The sequence below is a fragment of the Rhamphochromis longiceps genome, linkage group LG23, assembly GCF_057381845.1.
Source record: "Rhamphochromis longiceps isolate RC_006_pf linkage group LG23, R_longiceps_female_GT1.1, whole genome shotgun sequence".
Classification (NCBI taxonomy): domain Eukaryota; kingdom Metazoa; phylum Chordata; class Actinopteri; order Cichliformes; family Cichlidae; genus Rhamphochromis; species Rhamphochromis longiceps.
In genome coordinates, this window is record NC_140578.1 from 3,536,570 (window position 1) to 3,551,940 (window position 15,371).

The 15,371-nt window shown below is 42.5% G+C and overlaps 1 protein-coding gene across 6 annotated transcripts in view; it reads left to right on the forward strand.

The window, feature by feature from the left end:
* Nucleotides 1-6,737, forward strand: part of tle2a (TLE family member 2, transcriptional corepressor a) — a 36,382-nt gene extending 29,645 nt beyond the window's left edge. For all 6 annotated transcript variants that reach the window (XM_085397720.1, XM_085397721.1, XM_085397722.1 and 3 more), the window contains exons 11-20: nucleotides 405-566; nucleotides 872-998; nucleotides 1,922-2,118; nucleotides 2,447-2,526; nucleotides 3,035-3,284; nucleotides 3,565-3,812; nucleotides 4,568-4,715; nucleotides 4,805-4,955; nucleotides 5,283-5,359; nucleotides 5,599-6,737. In XM_085397720.1, the coding sequence (XP_085253846.1) occupies nucleotides 405-566; nucleotides 872-998; nucleotides 1,922-2,118; nucleotides 2,447-2,526; nucleotides 3,035-3,284; nucleotides 3,565-3,812; nucleotides 4,568-4,715; nucleotides 4,805-4,955; nucleotides 5,283-5,359; nucleotides 5,599-5,706 (1,548 nt within the window). In that variant the 3' untranslated portion in view covers nucleotides 5,707-6,737. The remainder of the gene's footprint in view (nucleotides 1-404; nucleotides 567-871; nucleotides 999-1,921; nucleotides 2,119-2,446; nucleotides 2,527-3,034; nucleotides 3,285-3,564; nucleotides 3,813-4,567; nucleotides 4,716-4,804; nucleotides 4,956-5,282; nucleotides 5,360-5,598) is intronic.
* The last annotated feature ends 8,634 nt before the right edge of the window (nucleotides 6,738-15,371 follow it).

A 15,371-nucleotide genomic window follows, 5' to 3' on the forward strand; every position in this document is an offset into this window, starting at 1 on the left:
GGCTTAATTGGGTTACGAGGCCATTACAATGGCAGGCTCCGACCGTTCGGTGTAGGACCTCCATTGAAGCGATGACCAAAGATTTCACAGCGATTGTTCAACCCGCGGGTCGTCTTTTATCTTCAAAAGCCCAAAATAAATTCTTTGTTTCGCAAGGTGTGAATGCAAAAGACGCGTCTTTACCGATTTGACTTTACCTACTCAATGGGGCAAAGGATGAGGACGTCATTTACACTGGAAAGCATGTCAGCCAAACATTTTTCACCTTATGAACTGGCAGAAGAATTACAGCGAGAGAAATTGGTTTCGTTATTTTGTTTCCTGGCTTTTTTGGAAAACATAGAAATGTGTCTGTTTGAAGTCGGGAAAGATATGACTTCTAACTTCTGTGTTTTCAAACTCAGGATCCATCGTCGCCCCGCAGTGTGCAGTCCTACTCATCCCGGGAAAATGGTTTGGACAAAATGCCCCCGTCCCGTAAAGAGGGTCCCCCGCAGGCCAGTCCCACCTCCCTGGCCTCATCCAGCAGTGCCACCTCCCCGTCCCGTGGCAAAGAGCCCCCACAGGTAGACAGACACAATGTTTTATCTCAAATGGAGACAAGGTGAAGCAAGAAACCCCATTAATATATTAATTTACTGTAGGGTGCATTTTATTCAGCTTTTCTCTTCATGGTTGATAGTTTGTCTCTACGTTATTTTGTTGGATGCTCCCATCCCACAATGGTCCCGTCCACTCTTGGTCTTTCTTAATGTCATCTTGTGTTTTATTTCCCATCCTTCTTCCTCACTGTCTCTTTCCTTCTGTCCTTTATTACTAAGTCCTCCCAGATTGAAAACATTCTTTTTCCTGTTCCACTCTCCCCCAAAAGAGAGAGAAATCCAGCACTCCAGGTATGAAGCCAGGGACCCCGATGTCTCAGGAGTCCAATACCCCAGGACCAAGCGGACCCCCACAGTTCAGACCTGTCCCCGGCAAGCCTGGCGTCGACCCCCTCGGTGAGAACGTCCTTAGCTTTCTTTAATTCCCCTAAAGGGCGCATAGCCTGTGCTTTATTGCTAAAACCCTTCACTGGACTTCAGGGAGACTGTAGATAAAGTGTGAGGCGGACAGCCGAGGACACCGCGGACGAGCAGTTCTTGTTGTACTATTTCCTAATCCTCTTGGAGTGTGCGTACATGCTGCTCAGAGGATCCATTAAACATATGAATCTGTATCTGCAGAGCCGAGCATTTAGCTCTGTTACATTGGCTTTGTTACACGAAATGTTTCTAGCAACATCGGGCTGCAGTAGTTGGTATGGGTGTCAGCCAGCTCCCCACCACCCACCACCATCTGGACTTAATAAGCAGCTGTGGGCAAAAATATTCTGTGTGCCTCACTTTTTAAATGGAAAGATTAGGGGAGGTGATGGACTGTGACTGTGAGCTGCTTCATAATGAGCCTCCATCTATTCCAGTGTATCATCTCTTTTCTCTTTTCTCACGTCACCTGTTAGCCTCTGCTCCGTTTTCTGTCCGCACACACATCTACACTATTATGTATGCATGTATGCGCCGTCGTAGGTGCACCTACACGTGCAGATGGAGGGACGTAGAGGATGCTAATTTGAGCGCACAGAGACGTACATTGCGTTCCCCCTGCAGGATGGTAAGCTGGCCAGCAGGGGTCAGTAGTGGTCTAGTGCTGATATCATCCAGCCTTTTGTTGCAGCTTATTCACAGCCTGTCAGTCACAGCTGTCGCTTGCTTTAAAAGACTCTGCAGAGGGAGTCACCTTAATAACATGTGTATGTTATTCCAAGCTATGTGAAAAAAATCAAAAATCAAAATTAAATATGAAGCTCAGGTCTCATTCAGTAATTTTGCCACCTGACTAATCCAAAACAAATCATCTTTTCTGCCCCTTCTTTTCCCTTCAGCTCTCGGTCTGAGAAACCCCCTGGCGGTGCAGGGAGCGTACCCACCGGGGGCTTTTGGCCTACCCCCTCCAGGGGTGAATGGGGACCTGCCCGGGGCTGCGGGCTATGGCGCTGGTCTCCACTTGGTCTCCCCCCAAATGAATGGAGCTGCAGCGGCGGCGGCAGCAGCTGCCGCAGGCTATGGACGGTCCCCTGTGGTGAGCTCGACGCTCTGCACATAATTTGTCTTTGCAGTGTCACTGTCATATGTCATACCTCAGCATATAAACCAGTCAGAGGGCAGAAAGAGGGATATTTATGGAAAAGAAGAGAGCAGCTGCTTTGTCATTTTTAAAATCTACTCTTCAGAAATCATATATGTCATCTCGTTTTATTTTGATCTTTCAGATTTACGCTGCCTCTGTTTGACCAATTTTAACAAATTAACTGTGATCTCTTCTGTCCTCTACCATGAACCATCTATTTTACTTCATAGTCTTCAGTGTTATTTTCTTCCCTATGTTGACTTATCTCTGACTCTTCCAGGTGGGCTATGAGTCTCCACACCCACACATGAGGGTCCCTGGGCTGCCTGCCAGCTTGCAGTCTGCTGCCTCCGGGAAACCGTGAGTTTCCTCTTCCTTGGTTGCTATCATGCAGATCTTCTCCTGTTCACTATTAACGGCACTAGGAAGCTCAGTTTGTCCTCAGAGTTCAGTTACAGAGCTTTAAGAAAACAAAAGATGAACAATTAGAGATTTTGAAGCCTTTTGAGATTTTAAACCTTCGTTAGGCCAAAATGTACCAAGGCATTTTATTTTAAATTAGAAAGGTGGCGTTCATGCATTAAGAGCTTGTAAGTGAGTTCATCCTTAAAGCATTTGAGAAATGTCTTTAAAAGTGTTAGCAGTGTGCCTCGTTTCAATTTCTTGTAATATTTCTTACTTTAGCAGATGAATAGCCAGAGTGTTCTGTGATGTTTTAATTTAAACACAGAGATATGACCAAAGTACAAGAGCTTCATGTGTGCTTTTTTAAACTGCATACATAGAACGGTGCCCGTCACAGTAACTTGTCCTGACGTATGGTTACTGCAGCACTGAATCTGTTATCCATCTCTTTCTCTTCCCTCAGCGCCTACTCCTTCCATGTGAGCGCTGACGGCCAGATGCAGCCCGTGCCCTTTCCCCCCGACGCCCTGCTCGGACCGGGCATTCCTCGTCACGCCCGTCAGATCCACACCCTGAGCCACGGGGAGGTGGTGTGCGCCGTCACCATCAGCACCTCGACGCGTCACGTGTACACCGGAGGGAAGGGCTGCGTCAAGGTGTGGGACATCAGCCAACCAGGAAGCAAGAGCCCCATGGCCCAGCTGGACTGTCTGGTGAGAAATAAAGGAGGACAGATAGATGGATGCTGTGCAGATCGGTTTTAAAGCTTGCTGCCCATCTCGTGTCTAGTAATGTTATTTTACTGCTGAAATTGATGTGCTTGCTTTTCACACTTTGAATGATGAATCACCTTTTCAAGATCAATCCTGCAGCATCTTTATACTTTTCTGTAACCACATGCTTTAATTTATATCACATTGTTGAACTACCCAGAATATATCTGTCGGTATGATTTTATAGTGATGCATTTATCATTTTATGATGCTCAATCAGAACAGGGATAACTACATCCGATCCTGCAAGCTGCTCTCTGACGGTCGAACCTTGATTGTCGGAGGAGAGGCCAGCACGCTATCAATCTGGGATCTGGCCACTCCTACTCCTCGCATCAAGGCGGAGCTGACGTCGTCCGCTCCCGCTTGCTACGCCTTGGCCATCTCGCCCGACAACAAGGTCTGCTTTTCCTGCTGCAGCGACGGCAACATCGTCGTCTGGGACCTTCACAACCAGACGCTGGTTAGGTAAGAGGAGGAGGAAGTGGCTGATTCATCGTCTTCACCGGTTTCCTGCAGTCAGATGAGGAGAGCAGATGGGAGTGGGAAATAGCCAGATTATTTTCAGGTTGGGAGACGAGAGACTGATGGAAAAGGTATCGAGTGGGATGTTGAGAAGAGAGGGAGAGTAGTATAAGGAATTGGTGTAATTTTACAATCTGCGCTGTCAGTCATGAAATAGACATAGCGCCAGGAAAAACTGCACTTGGGGCACCAAAGCAACGACTTTTTTGTAAGTTTGGAGCTCAGGCTGTGCATTTATCTTCTAGCCAGAGTGACGACTTACAGTCTTCCTTCCTATCTGTCTTTAAATGGGTTTTACTGGTGGTTTTCCACATTCACGTGTGCAGCATTCTGCTTTTGACAGTTTTTATTTAAATACAATCTTCAGATTTACCTGTGTAGACACTTGTCTGCACTTATGGAAGTTTCAGATGTTTTAAAGTAACACAAACACTATAAATTTGTGCTTTTGATGCTAAATGCAACTTAATTTTGCTAAGTAAACATTAATAAAATCTCTGTAGCCTTGAATTCTCTCGTCTATTTGTGGTATGAAATGCTGAGTAATGCAGAAAAAAAATTGCTCACTTCAACAAATTGTAAAGATTAAATATTAAATGTACTTAAATGAAATGCAGTCAGGGCTGTGTACCTTAAGGAACGTCTCTCTGGTTGTAGTTTAGCCTAGCTGTGTTGACTACCTTGTGTCTATCCTGCAGGCAGTTCCAGGGCCACACGGACGGAGCGAGCTGCATCGATATCTCCAACGACGGCACCAAGCTGTGGACGGGAGGGCTGGACAACACAGTCCGCTGCTGGGACCTCCGAGAGGGACGCCAGCTGCAGCAGCATGACTTCACATCACAGGTGCACACACAAGTCTAATACACATAAACCTCATTACCAATAACACTTTACATCTGTCATCATCGCATTTCCTCCCTCTTTGTCTCCAGATCTTCTCTCTGGGCTACTGTCCGACAGGCGAGTGGCTGGCTGTGGGAATGGAGAGCAGTAACGTGGAAGTTCTGCATGTCTCAAAACCTGACAAGTACCAGCTGCACCTTCACGAAAGCTGCGTTCTCTCCCTCAAGTTCGCCTACTGTGGTACGCACGCACACACACACACACACACACACACACACACACACACACACACACACACACACACACACACACACACACACACACACACACACACAGACGACACACACACACCGATTAGATTGATGGTTTGGTTACATCACACTACCTGAGGGTATCTAATCAGAGGGAAGCAGAACAAATCTTTTGCTTCTCTCATTAGAACACAGAAGCTGTCCTTTCCCTTTCGCCTCTTCTCTCTGCTTTTGCTTCGCAGCCTCTCAGGCTTCTCCATATCTCTCCTCCCCTGAGGCTTTATCTGCTGATGGCCGTGTGTGTTTTTTCCTGTAGGTAAATGGTTCGTGAGCACAGGCAAAGATAACCTCCTGAATGCATGGAGGACACCTTATGGATCCAGCATATTTCAGGTAAAACCCCAGAGAGTTAATGCAAGACACGCAGCCTGATCTGATGAGAAATTTTGATCTCTGGTCTGGAAACAATTGAGCTGCCAAAGCTTTAAAAATAATACAAGCTTTTTCATTTCCCTGCTCATCTTCTTCAAATATCAGAGGGTAATTTGGGGACACAAAAGTACCTTTAAATAACAGCTGTGAATTTCTGCATTTTGATTCACTGATGATGTCGTCTCTGTCTTTTTGCTTAGTCTAAGGAGTCTTCGTCGGTTCTCAGCTGCGACATTTCACCCGACGACCAGTTCATCGTCACTGGCTCCGGGGACAAGAAAGCCACAGTCTACGAAGTTATGTACTGAACTCCGATTGGCTCCAAAAAAGCAAACTAATAATCAGGGGGGGGGGCCAAGGCTCCCTCCTGCAGCATTGACTGGCATGGAAAGCAAGAGACACTCAACTTGTACTTTTGTCGTTTTGGTTATGTTTGTGAAAGAAAAGAAAGCGAAGCAAAAAGAGGCAAAGTCACATCTCTGGAAAAAAGAAAAAAACTGATTTTAATGCTCTAAGAATGCTGGTTAGTCTATAGCTGCGCAACTGTGGGATTCCTCCAAAGAACTTTTTTGTTTTTGTTTCCTTTTTTTGTCCCTTTTTTTAAAAAAAACAAAATGAAACCTCTGTAGTGAACAAGAAATTAGGAAAAAAATATTTTTTTAGCCTTTGAATTTTACGCAAGCAGTCGGATGGCATTGAGTGGAGGAACAAAAGACAAAGGTGTGGGACTGAGAACACGTGGGGGAGGGTTCAGAAAACCCTTGATGGAAAAATCCGGTCCATATTCTGTGCTGTGTACAAAGTCCAAGTCTGAGTCAGCTTGGCCTCGTTCGGCCCGGTCCGGTCCAGCTCTGTCCACAGCACCAAGCCACTCCTCGGGGCGGCAGATGCATGGCAGATGGCGAGACGATGTGGCGTGAGGTTCCAGCTATTTTCTTTTGCTCCTGGTTAAGTTTAAGCAGCAACACGATTGTATCATCTCTAGTGCATACATGACAAGAACAAGGCTCGGTCCTCTAAGGTGTCCTGAGACTCACATTGTCTTTGTTGTTTTACTGGTTTTTTCCTCCTGTTTCTTTCAAAAGAACAAAGACAAACGTGTTCTGAAGATGTTTGATAGAAACCAAAATCAGACGGAAGACTAAACTCAAACAAGTACTCTCCAGTATCGGGACATCATTGACACTCACTCTGCATTAAGTGTGTTTTTTAAATTTTTTTTATTTTAAATGTATTTGTTAGGGCACATAAAGACAGACAGGTAGTTTCACAGCTGCATCATGAACTTGAACCTTGCTATATATGGACATGTAAATAAAGTTCTCTAAAGGCAACCAAAGACGTAATCTGTGACTGTGAATTTTCTTGGAGTGTGTGTGTGTGTGTGTGTGTGTGTATTTGTTGGCTTTTTGGGAGGGGGTTTAACTGCAAACCCAAGTCAGGCTCTCGGCAAGTCTGGCTCGGACATTTAAAATGAACCATTTGTTGAATATTTGTTTAAACCCTAACAGCCAGAAAAGCGCGCTCTCAGCGTGGTGCCAGAAAGCATCTTAGAAATATAAAAAAATGAGGGATCTGAATGAGGGTGCACACACTGTTCTAAGGGAATACGGTGTTTCTCCAGTCTGCATCTTCAGACATGTGAGAAAGCGTCTTGGGATTCAAACCCACAGCATGAGCGAGCTCTGATTCACAGCTCCTTTGTGACTGGCGCTCTCAGTAAATAATGCCGTCTTACAGTTGTGTGGGTTTTTTTTTTTTTCTTTCTTTTTTGTGCAGAGTGAGCTTGTAGTGTGATGAGACAAAGGTGATCTGCAGCACAATAAACTGTGGGATGGGTTATTATTGCAATAATGCCCAAGAGGGAGTTCTTCAGTGATTATGGGTGTCGTGGTGACTGTTCTGCCAAGACAAAGCTTTAACTGCGTGAGAAGAGAACCTGAGGAAAGAAAAACAAAACAAGTGAAGCATTTATCTCCTGTCTGGAGTGTAGGGTTGTTGGCATACTTGTGGATAATGATGCATTTAGCTTCATTTAATTTCAGTTTGAGCAGGATTGAAATGCAGGTTTTAACCCTTCAGTGCCTGCGATCGCAGCACTGATTTGCCACAAAGTTATGGCTTTTGTACGGTGCGGCAGCAAGCTAGAGCAGAACGGAAAGTGTTCAGGGAAAATGGATTTCTCACCTGCTCTGGGCATTAGTTGTATCACTGAGCTGACACTGCCAGACTGAATAGAGATAAATGAGAATGCGGACTGCCAATTAAACACAGCTTTGGAAGGCATTTGTTTGGTTTTGTACTTCAAATTTAGGCCCAAAGTACTGGGATCTTTTTAAACGTTGACACATATGGAAATGTGTGCAAATGAGCCTGGGTATCTGCTTTATTTGATGCGTGCAACTTATTTAGAATCCTGAAGAACCTCCAACACATCAAATAGGGTCAGCGGGTGCCTGGTTTTTTAATAATTTTTTCCTGTGTATTGTCCGTGTTATGCAAAACATTGTGGCATCAATTTGTCTTTGTACTGTCACGGGTCAAACGTCATGTTTAGTGTGCAAAACGTTTTTCAGAAGAAAATGAATGAAGGGATGAAGAGAGAGGTTTGTCGTCAAATCAGGTAAAACTGAGGCGGAGGGAATGAATTTTCTCTCGTTAATCAGATTTTTCTTTCAGCATCCAAACATCAAGACTAAATGTCTGCTTCCATAGTGATTTTACATTTGAATCATTTTACATTAAAGGGAGGGATTGTTGTAGAAGAGAGTGGACATATTCTTCCACAGTGTGTCCTTTGTCCCGTCTCCCTCCCCTCACCAACAACTGGTCACAGCGATTGCCCATCCTTGAGGTTCCTTCCTGTTATAAGAGTGTTTTTCCTTCCCACTGTCACCAAGTACTTGCTCACAGAGGCCATCTGATTGTTGGGGTATTCTCTGTATTATTTGTTGGGTCTTTACCTTACAACATAAAGAGATTTTAGGTGACTGCTGGTGTCATTTGGTGCTAGCATTCATGAACCTAAAGATAATTAAAAGCTGAATTTGAAGCCCCTGCTGGTTTTATAGTGTTTTCTTATAGAGTTGATTGATGCCTTTCATTTGGGTCTGATGCAGAGTTTTAGGGAACAAAACATAAATTTGCATGTTTCCTGCATCTATGGCAGCCGCTCCATTTAGGCGGAGGAGATTCCTCAAAGTTTAAAATATATATAAAATCTCCATTATAGAATTCTGTATGCATGGGGCAGAGAGGAGGACAGCACTATTTTGTCTATGACCACCTCTATGAATTCAATGCAATTTAATGATGTTCTGAGTCAACAACCAGAAGAACAACCAGATAGCATTACTGGCAAGATTTGGTCCAATCATCCTTCACTTTTTACTTGTAATGTATAATGTGTGTGAAGACCAGAGTGATGTAAAAACTTCTGCTTAGACCTGTTTGAAAGTAGAACATTTTGTATTTTCTGATTTCATTTCATGTCGATTTTTCTTTTTGTAATGGACCAATAGCTAGACACCACACTTAGCCAACGCTAACAACAAGCCAGCAGCAAGCTTGTTGTAGCAGTTCCGAGAGACTATTAAACTAACAGAGAGAATACATTTGGACTGGAGGTGCATGGATGGAGAGCCGTGCTCTGCTGGCACATCCTCGGGCATCGCTGCCTCTGCTGTCTGGTATGGACCTGGCTCTGTGCACCTGGCACTGTATCCCATAGTGGGCAAGAAACTGCTGCACAGGCTGCAACATGGAGGGTTGTGTGTGTGTGTGTGTGTGTGTGTGTGTGTGTGTGTGTGTGTGTGTGTTTTATCTTACAGCCACCCTTCAGTTCTGTCCTTAAATACACACGACTCATCACACCTAAGAAGATAATCTCATAATAATTTCAAGTCACAGTGGGTGGAGGCATTTTCATTTTAAAAAGTGTGTTTAACTGCTGTTGTTATCGCGTCCCCATTTCTCACTAAGGACATGGCTGTAAAAAAAAAAAAAAAAACGGTGTAAAAAGCAACGGCTACCTTGTTAAAAAAAAAACAACTTAATTAACCAATCAGGTGAGGCTGTAATTATACAACTGCCAAAGTAAGCCTGAGCCCTTGAATACTAATAGTACTTGAACAGTATTACTATTCAGGAGCCATTCATCCTTTTGACTTTTGCATGTTGAATTACAGCATGTTATCCACAAGCGGAGCAACTGTGTGAAGGGCCTTGGGGCAGATATTTGTGGGGGGGGGGCTTACAGCCATATTATACTGTAGCAACTGTAGCCCTTTCTCTCTCACACACACACACACACACACACACACACACACGGTGACAATGTTTCAACCTTTACAAGCACATAAACCACTCACCCTTCAGAATTTTGACTTTTGAGCTTTGTGTTCAGCAAAGTCATTAACAGCACTGCTCAAATGCTCAGTAATGGTGGTCGTCCTGCTCATGTCTTTCTCTTTTGAGCACCATGCTTTCTTTCTTTTGTTTCTTTTTCCTCCCCCTTTTTTGCTTATTCAATGCAATTTTATTTATAAGTTCCTAATCACAAAAACATATTATATTGTAAGGTAAAGACACTACAATAATACAGAGAACAATCACATGACTGGCGAGAGGAGGAAGGAAAAAGTCCCTTTTAACAGGAAGAAACCTCAGAGGGGCAGCCATCTGCAGAAAGCACACACTGCAAGAGAGTTTCCAACAGCACATTAGCTAGCTGGTAACTTCAGTTGCTTTTTCTCTGGCCTTGAATCATTGTGGCAAAGATTCATTCTCACAATGCTGCTGTGAGATTTGTAAAAGAAGTTATCTAAAGAACACTTGTGCACAAAAATACCAGCTGACTCTGTGGAAAATAAATGTAAAGTCTGGAATATGAGTTTTAAAAAACTTGGCCACCATGAAAGAGAAAGAGAGATACAGACGGCACTTCTACAAAAACTGGTGAGCAAGACACCAGAGCACCAGAGCTGTACATAGTGCAAATTTGTGCATGGGAGAGTAGTGTTTTATGGTTTATGAAATTAATTATCATCAGTGTTGGTCAAGTTACTTGAAAAAAGTAATCAGTAACTAATTACTGATTAGTTCCCCCAAAAAGTAATCCCGTTACTTTACTGATTACTTATTTTCAAAAGTAATTAATTACTTAGTTACTTAGTTACTTTTTAAAAACACGGTTTACAACCTGAGTAGGTGATAAAGTGATAGATCTTTCAGCCCAATTCTACTTTTTCTGCACAATCCATCATACAAAATGTAATCAAATGGAAAAGTCCCTTTTTAAAACTTGTTTTATTAGTTTTAATCTTTTAACTTTATGCATCAAGCAAAAATGTAATTATATGCAACATTCACTGACTGGAAGAAATTTGTTTAACATTTAAACCTATTTTCTGCACATTCCAGCACATAAATTTTTTTTTTTTTTTTAGATTAGATAGAACTTTATTAATCCCTCGGGTGGGTTCCTCTGGGAAATTCGATTTTTGTGTGTTAACACTCACTCTTTCAAATAGATGCAAGTAAAACACAGCAGAAAATAAATAAAGTCAAAGACTCAGTGGTCCTGTTGCTCTATTTTCACCTGTAAAGCAGGAGCAGGGTAGGCGGAGGTTTACCCTGGTGCAGGTGTGCCGCGGTCAGTGGAAGAATCCGCGAGTTTCTCTGTGAGTTTCCCATTACGTCATTGCGCACTCGGTGCTTGCTCGGAAGTTTAGGGGTTTTTGTCGCTGTAAAAAGAAGTTTTCTTCCCACGCACAACAGACTAATGTTTTTGTCACTTTTTATGGAATCAAACTCAAAGTAAGGTCAGTACTTCCACGCTTTAAACGCTGCACGCTCATACTCTCTCTGCACTCATATATGATCCATTGTTGATCTGCACACAGCTGTTGTCACCAACGTCGCACTCGCTTACGTCATTGTCATGAGACATTCTTGCAAAAAAAATCATGGTTTTAGTAACGCAGTAACGCAGCGTTCCTATGGGAAAGTAACGTAATCTAATTACCGTTTTTGCAATAGTAACGCGTTACTGCCCATCTCTGATTATCATTAATTTGCATATTCTGAACACATTTTAATGACCACTAAATCACTGTGATTTTTACGACAAAGCCCACCTTTCAGCTTTTGGAGAAAAGACCAGGAATTTAAATATGCCCCAAAGGACTTTGGGTTAAAAACGTCATAGTGCATGTTTGAGGTATATTTTTTATTTCCAAAAACAATTGTTTATTTAAAACCAGAGGTGGGACCAAGTCATTGTTTTGCAAGTCTCAAGTAAGTCTCAAGTCTTTATCCTCAAGTCTCAAGTCAAGTCTCAAGTAATGTCAGGCAAGTCAGAGTCGAGTCTCAAGTCACTGGTGTAAAAGTCCGAGTCAAGTCACAAGTCTGAAACTTTGAATTTCAAGTCCTTTCGAGTCTTTAAAAAAAAAAATGAAAAAATAATGTTGCAGTTATATGCTAAATGTAAATATTAGACCATGTAATTTTTAAATCTGTGTTTTTCTCAACACATACAAAATAGTGAACTTAGAAAATATACACAAATTGTGAAATTGCACCTCTTTAAAATGCAGCTCAATTAAACCTAGCTCCAAGAATAATTTTCACCGACAGTTCTGAGATAAGCTGCATGTTATTCTTGGATGCGGTTGTAGGACCAGCTTTAAAATCGCATGACAAAAATATCATACACATTAAAAAAACTGTATCACCAACGTAGCCTGGACAACATTTGCTAGTTAGATGAAGTCAGCTATCTCATCTTAGCATATTTATATGCATATTTATAATTATACGCTTCTTGGAGTGAGCGCATACACTCATGAAGTTTAGTAACTTCAGGTCACTGCAACAAGCCCAGGTACAGTTTACCGACGGATGGGTGCAGGACCTTGAAATGCACCGTGTAGAACGAAAGACCATCGTACGTATCATAAGTTTACCAGTCTCACAAATCGTCGTCATAAATACACATTCGTTAACCGTTTATTAATATAACCTTTGAGCTCAATGGTAATTAATTAGTAGTGGAAATAATTTCTGGTAGCATCACAGAAATGTAGCAGTGACAACAATATTGTATGCTGTAATCGTACTGGGCAATTAGTGATACAAAAAACCTGTTTTATCCTGTGAATAAAAGTATATGTTTTTGTCAGTGTACCATAATAACAGAAGCGAAACGCAATATTGTGTCAGGACAATTTACTATTTATGCACAATAAATAAAGGAGCATAGCGCGACCATTTCTGTTCAGCGCCAGACTTGCTTGTAACCTATATCACCAATTATGTTATGAAAAATGACGCATTAACTACAACAGCAGACTGACCTTCGTGTAAATGCTTGGAGCAGACTAACCTGTGAGCTGGAGGGTTCCGGGACGTTATATTTGATCTTTGAATGGCTGCAATCCAGGCCATCCGTCGCCTCTTTGTTACTTCAGAAACATGGCTCGAACAATTTCTCTTCAACGACGTAATCCGATAACAACCGATCTCTTTACCCGTCGGCTTCCCGTGGCTGTCATGCGACCGGCTATTGCAGTTAATAATACAACAGCTTCTTGACATTTTTGTGTTTCTTTTTATCGCTGTATAACTGATTTTAATTGAAAGCCTGCGTGCGCTAGTACCGCTTGCCACGAGTTCCCAGAATCCTTTGCGGTTCTACCCGTGAATGACGTCACATTTTCAATCTCTATATAATATGCATGTTAAATTTTATATTTGGGGTAAAATATCAAGTCTTTTCAAGTCCAATTCAAGTCCCAAGTCATTGGTGTAAAAGTCCAAGTCAAGTCACAAGTCTTACAACATTTTTTCAAGTCAAGTCTAAAGTCATAAAATTAATGACTCGAGTCTGACTCGAGTCCAAGTCATGTGACTCGAGTCCACACCTCTGTTTAAAACAGTATAATGTGCTACATACTGAACTTAGATGACAGAAACCAACCATCATCAATCATAATGCACTACTATCGAGCCAGCATTGGTATTGATACGGTTGATATTTAAATCGCTCCACCCACCTCAAATATGAACCTCTTTCTACTTCTGTGCCTTGCTGTTGACTGAAGTGACAGTGTACCAGTGTGTGATATTTTGATGTGGTTAAATTGTGCATTGAACCTTGCTTGGCTGGATTTAGCACCATGTGTTTGCAGCATTTGTTTGTTACCTGTATGGTGACAGATTATAACCTCCGCAGGCTTGTTTTTGGTCTGTTATGTTGTCAGGCAATGAACATTTGTGCTAAACTGAAATGTTAAGCAAGGACAGACAGTTTTATGCGTGTGAAGAAAATAGTCTTTGTAACCAGTGGCTAATACAGGCAGCCTACTGGTAGTTTAATGATAGGAACATGAAAATTTAAATGTGCTGAATACGTTTTAAATGAAAGTGTCTGAGAAAGCGGGACACAGTGTCAGTTTGATAAAGCATGTGATGGCCCTGTGTCTGATACTGTTTTTGCACAATATGATAGAGTTCAGTCCAATAATTCAGGGTTATTGTCTCACTTGAGTTCCTAGAAAGAAATTACCCCACACCACCGGCAGCAATGATTAGGGTTACAACCTGCCTTTAGAGTCAGAACTCTTTTTTCCCTTTGTGGCACAGATTCAACACATTCCTGGAAACATTCCTCTGAGATTTTGGTCTATATTGACATGACAGCATCACACAGCTGTTGCAGATTTGTCAGCTGCACATCCACAGTGCAAATCTCTCATTCCACTAAATCCAAAAACTGCTCTATTAGATTGAGTTCTGGTGGCTGTCGAAGCCATTTGACTACAATGGCTTCCACACAAACCCGTGTAAAAGGATTTGCTACATGATGTACTATTGTACTAGCACTGTGGTCATGAAGGGATGGATAGCAGCAATTCTCGGGTAAGCTGTGGTGTTTAGACAATGCTCACTTGGAACTAAAGGACTCAAAGTGTGCCAAAAAAATCTCTCTCACACACTGTTCCACCAGCATCCCCAACCTGAACCGCCGGTACAAGGTTACACTTTTCATGTTGTTTATGCCAAGTACTGACCTTACCATCTTAATGTTCCAGCAGAAATCAAGACTTGTGTTTTTCCAGCCTTCTGTTGTCCAATATTGGTGAGCTTGTGCGAATCATAGCCTCGGTTACCTGTTCTTAGCTGAAAGAAGTGGAACCTGGTGTGGTCTTCTGCTGCTGTAGCCCATTTGCTTCCAGGTTAGACATGTTAAGCATTCATAGATGCTCTCCTACATGTCATTGTTATAGCAAGTAGTTATTTTAGTTATTGTTACCTTCCTATCAGCTTGAAGCAGTCCTGCCATTATCTACTGGCAAATTTTCACCCAGAGAACTGCTGCTCACTATATACTTTCTCGTTTTTGGACCATTCTCTGTAAACCCCAGCCCATCTCATTTGGCACCAACAACCTTGGCTCATTCAGAGAGACTTAAATCACCTTTTCCTCCATTCTGATGGTCGGTTTGGACTTCAGACCGTCTTGCCCATGATTACATGCCTAGATGCATTTAGTTTGTGCCACGTGATTGGTTGATCAGGCAGCTGCATTAATGAGTCGAATAGATATGCCTAATATAGTTGCCATGATTCGCCTCCACAGCCCACAGTGATTGTCTTTAAGACACACTGTTTTACAGCGATCATAAGAAAGTGGAGATAAGTAGATGGTGTAAAGTTACATGACGAGACCATTTCACTGCACTCCTCTCTGCTCACCTGTGATGTGTACGCATGCCGTACAGGTTCTGCAAACAGTAATGAGATTATGGTAAACAATGGAATCAGTTTCTTTGGTGGTTAAACTTGCACCTCACAGCAAGGTCCTACTGGCTGACTGGGGCTTTTGTGTTTGTTCTACCTGTGCCTGCGTGGCTTCCTCCCACAGTCCAAAGACATGCATGTTTGGTTAATGGCTGATTCAAAATTGCCTATA